A 12608-nucleotide genomic window follows, 5' to 3' on the forward strand; every position below is an offset into this window, starting at 1 on the left:
TGGACTACATGATACCTGAATCATTTTCAATATATTATCTGCTATCTGTGTGAGCTTGGGCAAGTCAATTAATCTCTCTGAATCTCAATTTCCTCAACTGCAAAATAAAGATGACTAGGTTACAGTACCTCCAAGTCATTTTCGTCTGTATACATTTAGAATTTATAATGCAAATTCCTGCAATAGGTACTAAAGATAAATGTAGACTCTTTAGTGGTCAGAGGTCAAGGATATAGAGCTGAGAGATACCTCAGAGATTATTTTATCCAGCTCCCTCTTTTATAGATCAGAAAACTGAAGCTAAGAAAGATTAAGTGATGTCCAAGATCACACTGGTAGCAAGTGACAGCTAGGAAACAACTCAGAAATCATCTAGTTCAGTCCCTCCATTTAAAGAAACTGGGGTCTAAAGAGTTTAACAATTTGCCCAAGGTTACAGGACAATAAATGGCAAAGCCAAGATTCAAACTCAGGTGTATGATTCCAAGTCCAGTGTTGTTCTACTGCATCACCCTTCCTTAGGGTATAGCTTCTTGTCTGACTTTTTTTGAGACATAGAGATGGACTAGATGGCCTTAACTCATCTGGTCTTAGGCCAAAATAATTTCCCCACCAACACATTCCAGTTTCTACTTAATACTTTTTCAGATAGCTTCATCTTAAAGATGCTTCCAATTTTCAGTCTGATAATGATTTTGAATGGAGAAAATGTCAAGAGAGGTCAGCCCAGAGTCTATATATGATGGAGTATAAAGCCAGAGGCTCTGAACTCAGTCACTGGGGACACCATGAGCCAGAACTGTCCCTTGGGGTCCCCACACCCAATGAATAAGGGGAAGTGATGGTTTGGTCACTTTGAAGATGAACCATAAAGCTCTTACTTCACCAAAAAGTTCAATTGGTGAGGAGTCCTGACTTAGCAAGAAGCCCAAGTAAAACCTTTTATGAGGTGAAGGACTCTTGTGAGGTCATTAAATAACAGACTGAGAAGTGTTTCAGAAACATTGCTAAAGGAGAAAAAAGGGGGAAATGCTATATACTGTGACCACACCCACTGAGGAAACAATATAAGAGAACCTGACATAGGAAGGGGATTCAAACAACAGGCAACAGGCAGACTTTGCAGTTCATTGGAGAACATTGCTGAATTCATCATGCCTTACAACTGCTGCCTGCCCAGTATCAGCTGCCGCACTAGCTGTTCCTCCAGGCCCTGCCTGCCTCCCAGTTGCCACGGTTGTACCCTCCCTGGGGCTTGCAACATCCCTGCCAATGTGGGCACCTGTGGCTGGGTCTGTGAAGGCTCCTTCAATGGCAATGAGAAGGAGACCATGCAGTTCCTGAATGACCGCTTGGCCAACTACCTGGAGAAGGTGCGGCAGCTGGAGAAGGAGAATGCAGAGCTGGAGTCTAGGATCCGGGAATGGTGCCAACAGCAGGTCCCCTATGTGTGCCCAGACTACCAGTCCTATTTCAAGGTCATTGAGGAACTCCAGCAAAAGGTCAGTTGGATGGGATATTTCAACTAGTTCATTCATCAATTGTATGGACAAGAGAGGCAGGCAGAATTATCCAAAGTCCTGCATTTAAGAGAGTTTGAGGAAAGCTTTACTGGTGTTGGGAAAGGCAGGTAGGGTCAACAGGGCCAAGAGAATCACTCAGGGTCTTAAATATTAATCAACTTTGTTGTTATGTGTTATCTCACTTAAAAATCCACAGGAATTTCTTTATCTTGGTCCAGTGTTACTTTGTGAATTTTATAGCAGTTTCATTAATAAAAGATGATCTATGGTCTCAGACACTTAATAATTACCTAGCTGTGTGGCCTTGGGCAAGCCACTTAACCTCATTTGCCTTGCAAAAAAAAAAGATGATCTAAGTCAGTGGTACCTGTCTGAAGACCCAAATAATTCATCCATTGTAAATTGTTAGCTATTATTTATGATGTACTAGATGATGGATTCTTAACTGGAGTCCTCTGAATTTGTTTTATTATTATTCTGCTTGAATACATTTCAATATAATTGGTTTCCTTGACAATCCTATGTATTTTACTTTATGCATTTAACATTATTCCAATAATAGATTCTTAGGTTTCATTGGACTTCCAAAGGGGCTATGACACAGAACCATAGACTTAACAACATTGAGAGTCTGTAGTTGACGTGCAGCTTTAGAATAGGTGTAGACATTTGATCTCTTCAGTATCCCTATGAGATACATATTTCAGACAGTATTATCTCCATTTATAAAGGGAGAAACTGGATTTCAGAGTGGCTAAGTGACTTTCCCAGGGTTACATAACTAAGGAAGTTCAGGAATGGGTTTTAAAATTAGTTCTTTCATCAATATGGACTTCGAAAGTTAGTCACTGACTCTCCTGGAACTCAGTTGACTTTTCTGAAAAGTCAGGAGGGTGAACCAGGTGAAATCTATGATCTTTTTCAGGCCTGTATCTTGATCCTAAATTTATCTTTCCATCATGCCACACTCCCTTTTTAATGAGTCCTGTCTTCTTCAGAGGCCCTGATTCCTTTATCCTCTTGGGTGGGAGGGGGTAGACTTTTCTCCTTATAGCAGAAATGGATGAGAGAAAGCATCATGGAATTCTAACTGTTTCTTGGAGAGAAACACTCTCCTATGAGATTGGATGTATGAGGCTAGAGGTAATCTAATATGAGAGAGAGAGAGAGAGAGAGAGAGAGAGAGAGAGAGAGAGAGAGAGAGAGAAGAGTAAGTGAGACATGTTATAAGTCTCTGAATGGGAAGAGGACTTGGGTCTTCTGTTAGATTTGGAAAAATAGATAATCTACTCTTACTCCCCCTTTATGAAGTTGAAAAAAAAACCTCTGAAACCTAAAAAAGTCACAGAGATAACTAGAGGCAAAATCAGGAACACAGGATTCCAGACTCCCAATGAAGTATATTCTTTCCATTCTATCATATTACTTTAATCTTGAAGCTGAATAATCAATGAATCAATAGACTATTTATTAAGCACCTACTATCTGCAAGGCACTATCCTAAGCATCAGGAATATAAAAGTTCCTAACCTCAAGGAATTTAAAATCTAATGGATTATGAAAAACAGAGAATTTGAACTGGAAATGTGACATTCTCATTTTCATTATTTTTGTAAATAACAGAGGAACATAGTTGGTTTTTTCAAGAAACAAAGTGCTATTTCTAAACAAAATTTAGCTTACAATTATTTTTTCCTACAGATCCTGTGCACCAAGGCAGAAAATACTAGATTGGTGGTACAAATTGACAATGCCAAACTGGCTGCTGATGATTTCAGAACCAAGTAAGTACTTTTGAATAGCATGCTTTGCCCATCAGCTTAATAAGTGACCTTAACATGTGGTGAATTCCCCATCCCTAAAAGTATTTAGATAGGGACAGGATGGTTAATTCCCATTAAGGGTTTTTAATTGGAGCTTATAAACCTCCTTAAATTTTTTTCCTTCGCAATCTTATGATATTATTTTAAGCATTTCAAAAATATGAGAGTTAGGTCCTTATTAGTGAGAATAATGAATCCTCTGTAAAGTGGTCAAATTATTCAAATTTATATTACACATTTCAATTGGGTTTAAACCAATTACCACATTTTGCATAATTATAGCTTTGGATAGTGTGAATTTGAGAGTTCTTTATGAGATTCATTATTCACACTAATTGGGATGAAGCTGCATTATAAGAAGGAACTCCATTGGCTTCACTAGACTGTCAGTGATTTACAACCCTCAAAAGATGAAGATTCTTTGACCAGTATTTTCTGACTCTGTAGCCTACTCATGTGACCTAGAAGACTGGTTTGTGAGCCATGGAGACTTCCTCTTTGTATTTTTGCTTTCTTTGCATGTTCTTTGACTTCCTGTCACATTTTAAAGGTACCAGACGGAACTGTCCTTGCGCCAGCTAGTGGAGGCTGACATCAATGGTCTGCGTAGGATCCTGGATGGGTTAACCCTTTGCAAGTCTGACCTGGAGGCTAAGGTGGAGTCCCTGAAGGAGGAACTGCTCAGTCTCAAACAAAACCATGAGCAGGTAAGGGGAAATCTCTAGACCTAGGTGTCTTAATTAGTGAGAAAGGAGTCTGACTATTTAGACTGTATAGGGATTCAGATTGTAGAAGGAGTAGAAGGAAATGTATTTTCTATGCCCGAGAAAGTGAATATTTCTTTGCTCAGAAATCATCCTTGATTTTATCAATCATTAAACATTAACTATCTACTATGGGAAAGGCACTGTATTAAGTTCTAGGGATACAAAGAAAGGAAAAAGACAGTGGATATCCATGAGGAGTACATTAGAAAATGATTAATACACTCTATTCTTTTGGCATAAAGGCAAACATCCTCAATAGTTTTATGGAACCCATTGAGTTTAGCATCAGAATCATCAGTTCAGAGACCAGCTAGACTTCTTTGAGGAGTAGGAGACAGTCAATTGTTTCACACCATCACTAACTTGAATTTAGTAATCATGAAATCTTAGTCTGAAGTCCCTGGCTAAATGCTGTGGCTAAAAATTGGATAAGTGATCTTGTAAAGAAGAAAAATTAGAAAAGCACTATTAAGAAACATAGGAAATAGGCAATAAATGTTTGCTATCAAAAGCAATGATAATAACTAATACAGTAAATACTGGAAAATTGCCACAGTGTTTGATATATAAAAGGTAGATGTTACAGACATTATTAAACCCAGTTTATTGGTGAAGAAACCAAAGTTCAGAGTTACTCAGGATTAATCCCATGACAAGCATTTATTGATCAATTGCTATGAGTCAGGAAGGGCAACTAGGTGGCGCTGTAGATGGAGCACTGGGCCTAGAATTAGGAAGATCTGAGTTTAAATCTAGGTTTAGAAATAAACTGCATAATCCTAGGCAAGCCACTTAATCCTATTTGCCTCAGTATCCTCATCTGTTAAATGAGCTGGAAAAAGAAATAACAAACCACTTTGATAACTTTGCTATTATAACCTCAAATGGGATCATTAAATGTTGGACACAGTAGAAATTACTGAGCAACAAAAAATGTTTTATACATTGTTAAATTCTGGTAACACAAGGACAGGTCAAAACACAACTCCTAACCTCATGGAACTTATATTCTAATTAACTATGTACATATAAGATTTATATAGAACAGGTGGGAGGTAATTCAAAAGGGGTCCCCACAAAGATGGTTGTCCAAAGTAAGTTTTGAATCCAGATCTCTCTAGACTCCCCAGACTTCCCAGGCCCAGTGTGTCTTCTTTCTATTAGTATTATCTACTAATGATAAAGGTGATAATGAAGTTGAGGATAGTGATGGTGGCAAAGACAGCAATAAGGAAAAGTAGGAGGAAGAGAAGGAGATAGTAATGGAAAGGAATTAATTCTGGTATATTATAATAGATAGTCAATCTTAATCTCAAGAAGACCCAGTTTCCAGTCTTGTCTTTGACATATATAGAGGGACCTTGGGCAAGTGAGCTAGTGGCTTATTGTCAGTTCAGGTACTTGAACTCTGTAGAGAACTCAGACTCTAGAAGAGTCTTAGAGGCTATAATTTGAAGATCGGCTGCTGACCTGTATGGGTAGATGGAGTTTCATTACCTGGAATTTCCCTAAATTAAGGAAATCATAGGGTCAGTCTTCTATCCCTATGTTTATTCATAAGACAAATAGATGGTGGCATAGTGGATAGAATACTGATGTCAGAAAGGGTTGAGTTTAAATCTTGCTTTAGGTACTTAGTAGCTGAGTAATCCTGGGCAAATGGTTTAACCCCCTGTGTCTACTATCCTTAACCTATTTTCCCATGTGTAAAATGGAGTACAATAAAAGAACCCATTTTGTAGGGTTGTGTGGATATTTGTATGCATTGCGTGAAAAATGCTTTGCAAACCTTAAATGTCAATGTAAATGCTATTAGCATTTTCCTCAAGCTCTATGATCCCAAAGAATGTAAAGTTTAATTATTGATTCAAAGGAAAACTTAATGTGTCTTCTAATAATGCTCCCACAAGAGACTTTATGAGCAGACTTATTTCTGTTTGGCCTTCCCTCCTTTTTTATTTACATAGGAAGTCAATACTCTACGATGCCAGATTGGGGAAAGACTTAATGTGGAGGTGGATGCTGCCCCAACTGTGGACCTGAACAGAGTGCTGAATGAGACCCGCTGTCAGTATGAGACCCTGGTGGAGAACAACCGTAGAGATGTGGAGGAATGGTTCATCACTCAGGTGAGGCTCTATTTCAGCTCCTCTGACTCATTGTCAGCTCTTCTTTACTGACTATGTCACCACACCTCCTGACCAAGTCTGATTTCTCTTTCAGACAGAAGAATTGAACAAGCAGGTGGTGTCCAGCTCTGAACAGCTGCAGAACTGCCAGGCAGAAATCATTGAGTTGAGACGCACTGTCAATGCTCTGGAGATTGAACTACAGGCTCAGCACAACCTGGTGAGCTGCTCCTTGGCTCTGAGTCCACCTTATGGTTCTAGATGAAACAAGTAATCTATCTATGAATCCACAAGCATTTATTAATCACCTACAATTCACCAGGCAATCTTTTAGGTGCTAGGGATTAAAAAAAGATAAAGAATGAAATAGTTTCTCCTCTCAAGCAGCTTGCATTCTATTAGCGGAAATAACATGAACATATATGAGTAGATAAAAAATATTATTTTTTGAGGAGGGGAAAGTGCTAGCAATTGGACAGGATCAGGAAAGACTTCTTATAGAATCAATTACTAGGTCTGGGAATAAATTTCAAGGGTCTCTGAATCTAGTGAAAAAAAAGCACATTTTTATTTTCCCTCACCTCTAACTGAAATTCATGATTTCCCTCAAATTATTTAAAGACATGATTCTGGAAAAGGGTCCATAGACTTTGCCTGGTTCATACACAAAAGTTTAAAACCTTTGTTGTAGAAAAGGTGGGGCTTGAGTTGAACCTTGAAGGATGTTGGGGATTTTAAGAGGTACAGGTGAGAAAGAATACAAAGGGGAGAGCCAGAGGGAGTATCATGTACTGAAGCAGAAAAAAGACCAAGTTGTCTGGATCAAGCAGTGGGTGAATATTAGGTAATGAGGTTGAAGAAGTAGGTGGGGGGGCAGGTTCTGGAGGACATTAAATAGTAAACAGAAAGAGCTTGTAATTGATCTTAAAGAGAATAGAAATACCCTGAATGGATGTAGATAGAAATATAAATAATATCAACAAGTGGACATTTGATTTATTCTTATTTGTCATGATTATGAGTTGACTGTGAAACTTTGGGTGGCAGTCTTGGAATGTCTTACACGGCCCTGAAAAAAATGTGACATGTCTGGCATTCTTTTTGTTATCACAGAGAAATTCTCTTGAAAACACCCTGACAGAAACTGAGGCCCGCTACAGCTCCCAACTGTCCCAGGTACAGCATATGATCACAAACGTGGAGTCCCAATTGGCTGAGATCCGGGGTGACCTAGAGAGACAGAACCAAGAGTACCAGGTTCTTCTGGATGTCAGAGCACGACTGGAGTGTGAGATCTCCACTTACCGCAGCCTGCTGGAGAGTGAGGACTGCAAGTAAGTCATCCTGGGAAGAACCACATTATGGCATTTCCAAATCAGGGGATTTTATAATTAAAATGTAGCATGGGACCAAAGAGTAGGTATTTCCCTCTCCCAAACTTGAAAATACTAATCTGTCTGTATGGACCTTCATGGTATGTTGTTGGGAAGCAAATGTCCACATTATTCGCTCTTCTCCCTCAATTTAGTTAACTTAAAAAAATATTCTTATCATTCACTGTGATGAAGGCATTTTCTCTTTCTGAAGAAAATGACAATTTTGGTTGTCTTTTGGTTGTCTTTATCATTGAGGAGTCCCATTATAAATTATAGTTGATAAGACTCTGGATAAGACATTGAACTTGTAATCATCAAGATTTGGGTTCAAATGATGCTTTAGAGACATCCATTGGTTGTGTGATCATGGGTCAACCACTTAACCTTTCTATGCCTTGGTTTCATCAATAGCTTCCTAGGTTTCTCACAGATTTAAAACTATGATGATAGGTCCTGTGATTTCAGTTGTGTAAGGTCCTCCTGGGGAAGACATTCCTTTACTGGTGCAGGTCAGCACCTTTTTGGCATTTTATATAGTCTTAAATAATTTCTTTGAACACTGAGAAATTAAGTGACTTATCCAGGGTTACCTAGACAATATATATTAGAGGTAGGAATTGAACCCAGCTCTTCTCAACTTTAAGACCAGTTCTCTAAACTGAAAGTTATAATAGGAGTTTGATGAATACTTAGACTGCATTAAATGGTACCTTCCAAGTGAGTGATGCCATTTTAGATACCTAGGCATGTGCTAAATCCCCACTACATAGGGGAGATAGTTAATTAGGTAAAGAGAAAAGTCTGGATTATCAGTTTTATGCCTTGATTTTTCTAGGACTAACTCTGAATATACTGACAATATTTATGTATATATATTATGTATATAATAAATATATATATATACATATCTGTGCATGTATATATGTGTGTGTGTGTGAATACATATATTTATATGTGTACACACACACATATATACACATGTATATTTTTTTAATTGGGGTGCACATTGTACTTGTCAATGAGAAAAAGATCCTCATAATAACACTTCCATGATTTTGTCTCCCCAGGCTTCCCTGCAATCCCTGTGCTACAACCAACGCCTGCAGCAAGCCCATTGGCCCCTGCCCAATCAGCAATCCTTGTATCCCCTGCACACCTTGTGTTCCTCGGTCCCGTTGTGGCCCTTGTAATTCCTTTGTACGCTAAATTTCCCAGTATCCCCCCATAGGTGAGGGAAAGAGAATCATTTACTTTCAAGTTTTGGACCGGTCTCCTCTCATAGCGATTGTATCCTGTCAATAGTAGAATCCAGGGAAATAGGAGGAAATGCACATAAATTCTCTTCCTGGGGGGCTAGAATTTGCTAATGCTACAATTCAGGTCTTGTGTTCCTAGAGGTCTTTGATCTTCAGATAAATGAGCATCATTCACCTCAGAAAGTGTGACTGGGTCCTATGGTCACTTCTGTTGCTTCAACCTCTCCTTCTCTCTTTGTAGTTCCCTTGTCATCATCCTAATAAACTTTTACCCTTGCAAAGCACTGATGATTCTCATGTATATTCATTCCTTCTAAAATGTGTGATGTTTGTATTTCATGAAAAACCACTTGAAAGCAGAGGATTACTCACTGCTCTGGGTTTACAAGCAAGCTTCATTATGAATAACATTCATTAATAGTACAGGCTGCGAAGATAGCTTAGGCACTGCATTGAAAGGGCAGGAGACTCCCTGATCTGACAGGATAGGTACTCTGGTGAATTGCAACTTCTCTTAGTAAGATTTATTAGTCATAGTTTCCCTCACTTTGAACACACCTGCAAGGAAGCTCTGGAATGCCAGACAAATAGTCATGATATGAATTGATGTCAGACTTTAGCAGTCTCTCCTACTGTCATTGATCCAAATGAATATTGCTATTGCTTAGCTTTCAGTCATATCTGACTCTTTGCATCCCCATTTGAGAATTTATTGACAGAGATAACTGGAGTGCCATTTCCCTCTCTGGTTCATTTTACAGGTGAAGAAACTGAAGTAAACAAGATTAGTTGACTTGCCCAGGGTCACATAGTAAGTGTCTGAGACCAAATTTGAAGTTGGGCAGATGAATCTGATTGGGCACTCTATCCACTGTACCACCCAGCTGCCCAAATGAGTGAAACCCATTCATAATAGTCTGCATGGGAAGCTAGACACTTATTTCAAGGCTTATGTCAACATTCAAAAGGTTCTGGAAATGTTTTTTGGGGAAATCTTTTCAGAGTCTTTGGACCTGCCACAGTCTTTGGAATTACCAGAAATCATGTTCAGCTAAGTCTAGTGAATGAGGTGGGGACCAAGTTGGAGAAATCTCATTTGGGGGCCTAATCTGAGACATAATAAGAAGGTAATAAGGAGATTTCTTACATGAGGGATAAAGGGATTCTGAAAGTCATTCCAAAAGAAGAGTTCTAAGTGTGATGGGAATATAATTATAGAGTGTTGAGTACCCTCAGACACCATCTTGATTAATAACCTGTGAACCATGAACCTTGTTAAAAGAATTTGATAACTGTATGTCAGTATAATTGGTTTCATTTTTGCTCCTATGCATTTTATCTTATACCTTTAAAAATATTCTTCTGAAGGTTTCATTAGGCTTCCAAAGGGGCCCCTGACACAAAACAGTTAAGAACTTTTGATCTAGATCAACTTAAAACTGACCAAGAATTGCTTCTGTCTTAAACCTAAGAAATGATTTTGAAGTTTTTCCTTGGAGGCACAATGGGGAATCTCTTACTTTCCAGGGCAGTCCATTCCACTTTTAAGTAGCTGAGTGTAAGGAAGTTCTTCTTTGGAACAAGTCCAAATTTGCCTCTTTGCAACTTTCACCCCATCCACCCTAGTTCTGGCCTCTTGGGCCTAGAAGAACAAGTTGAATTTCTCTTCTACCTGATAATCCATTGTATACTTGAACAAAGTTTTTCCTCCCCACTGTCATCTTTCCTTCTCCCCACCTAGTCTTAACTCCCCTCCCCTTTTTCTCTTTTGACGTCTCTCCTTTTTTCTCCTTTCTTTTCCTAACGTCTCCCCTCTCGTTCTCTTCAGTCCTCTCCTCCCCTCCCCTCCTCTCCTCTCCCCTCTCCTTGCTCCCCCTCCCCTCCCCTCTCCTCCCCTCCCCTCCCCTCTCCTCCCCTCCCCTCCCCTCCTCTTATTTACTCTCCTCTCTTCTTCACTCCTTTTTTCTCTTCTCTTCTCATTTCTTCTCCTCTCCTCAAATCACTTTGTTGAATCAACCTGGATTTCCAAAGTTCTTGAAATAATTTTATAACTTCTCAACTTTAATGCTAAATCTCTCTTCCCAAAGAGCTTTTCTACCTGATACTTGAAATTTGGAAGCTTATTCCTTTCTAGGTTCTCTCACTTGGAATCTCATATGAATGTACAGGTTCTGAAATGCTTGTAAATAAAATTAGCATAACTACTCGAGTCCCAACTCCTATATACTTAAGTATGTGAGGTTGGTAGCATGACATAATCTCATTAGCCACAAGAATGTGTCTTCCCTTCTATTATTAAACAGACACAGAATCTCAGTATGAAGGTCCATTAGCTGTTTCCTCTTTGCTATTCATCGTAATTCTAATTTAGGAGTTTCAATGGTGTCATTTGTAATGAAAGACATGAATTATAACTGCCATTTTGCAATTATAAACTTTTTTATAATTCCTTTTTTCTTTTTTTCTATAACTCATACAGAATTGAGGAGAGGAGAGGAAATGAGAAGAGAGGAGAAAAGAGGAGTGGAGAAGTGAGGAGAGTAAATGAGAAGACAGGAGAGAAGAAATGAGAGGACAGGATAGAACAGAGAAGAAGAGAGGAAAGGAGAGGAAAGAAGATGAGAGGAAAGGAGAGGAAAGAAGATGAGAGGAAAGGAGAGGAAAGAAGATGAGAGGAAAGGAGAGGAAAGAAGATGAGAAGAAAGGAGAGGAGATGAGAGGAAAGGAGAGAAGATAAGAAGAGAAGAGAGAAATGGAGGAAGGGAAAATGAGAGGACAGGGAAAAACAGGACTGAAGTGAACAAGAGGGGAGATGATAGGAGAAGAAAGGCGGAAAAAGGAGTTTATAAACTGAGTCAACAGAAGAGAATTGTACCTCTAAGCCTGATCTCTTCACTCATCCACTTTCCATCTTTGAATCTCTTTCCAACATGGGACTGAAATTTTGGTGCTAATGGAAAGACTTAGATAAGGAAATCTAAACTCTAACATCTTCTACAATGGCCCACTGACCCCTCAAATCCTTTCCGCATCCTTAATGTTCTGATTTCACAATATCATTAGATGATATGCATGGAATAGTGGATGGATAGTTGACTTCAGACAAAGGAAGACCTGGGTTCTAGTCCTACCTCTCACAAATCCTGGCTAAATGACCTGGGACAAATCACAGTGCTGTAGACAATTCTCTGAGATTTTGAGTTGCATGAATGATGCTTGCTCACTTAATTAGGAGTTTCCTCAACTGGAAGTTCTCTATACCAATAAAATAACAGGTCCAAAACTATACTTATTGGATGTTAGAGTTAGAAGGGACCCCATGGACCCTACTCAAATCATGAATATTATTTACAATACTTTTAACAATTATTTAAAAACCTCCAGTCTATCTTCTAGTCAAGATGGAGGACTGAAAGATCATAGAATTCTTCAACTCTCTTAATAAATCCAAACTATATATTTTGTATAATATATAAAAGTACAAAAATGTTACTTTGATATTTCAAGGGATATGCAAAGAAAATCTTTACAATTAGGTCCTCTTTTTATTTATTTTCTAGGTTACACACTGGAGATATTTTCATGATGTTTTGCTTAAGATTAATTCTCAACATCACTGGTCTACAGGGAGAGTCTTCTCTTGATAATTATTTTCTATTATTTAATCTCCCTACACTTTCTTTACTACAATAGAGTCCATTGGTGCATCTATCAATCATTGCCCAATCAGCAAT

At 38.6% G+C, this 12608-nt stretch overlaps 1 protein-coding gene across 1 annotated transcript; it reads left to right on the forward strand.

Annotated features, from left to right (window-relative positions):
* The first annotated feature begins 1154 nt into the window (after nt 1-1154).
* On the forward strand, nt 1155-9122 carry LOC141511335 (keratin, type I cuticular Ha3-I-like). Its single transcript, XM_074220556.1, has 7 exons — nt 1155-1502; nt 3225-3307; nt 3897-4053; nt 6081-6242; nt 6337-6462; nt 7356-7576; nt 8686-9122. The coding sequence occupies exons 1-7, from the start codon at nt 1155-1157 to the stop codon at nt 8822-8824; spliced, it is 1236 nt and encodes a 411-aa protein (XP_074076657.1). The 3' UTR covers nt 8825-9122.
* The last annotated feature ends 3486 nt before the right edge of the window (nt 9123-12608 follow it).

This window comes from Macrotis lagotis, chromosome 2, assembly GCF_037893015.1.
Source record: "Macrotis lagotis isolate mMagLag1 chromosome 2, bilby.v1.9.chrom.fasta, whole genome shotgun sequence".
In the NCBI taxonomy this organism is placed as follows: Eukaryota; Metazoa; Chordata; class Mammalia; order Peramelemorphia; family Peramelidae; genus Macrotis; species Macrotis lagotis.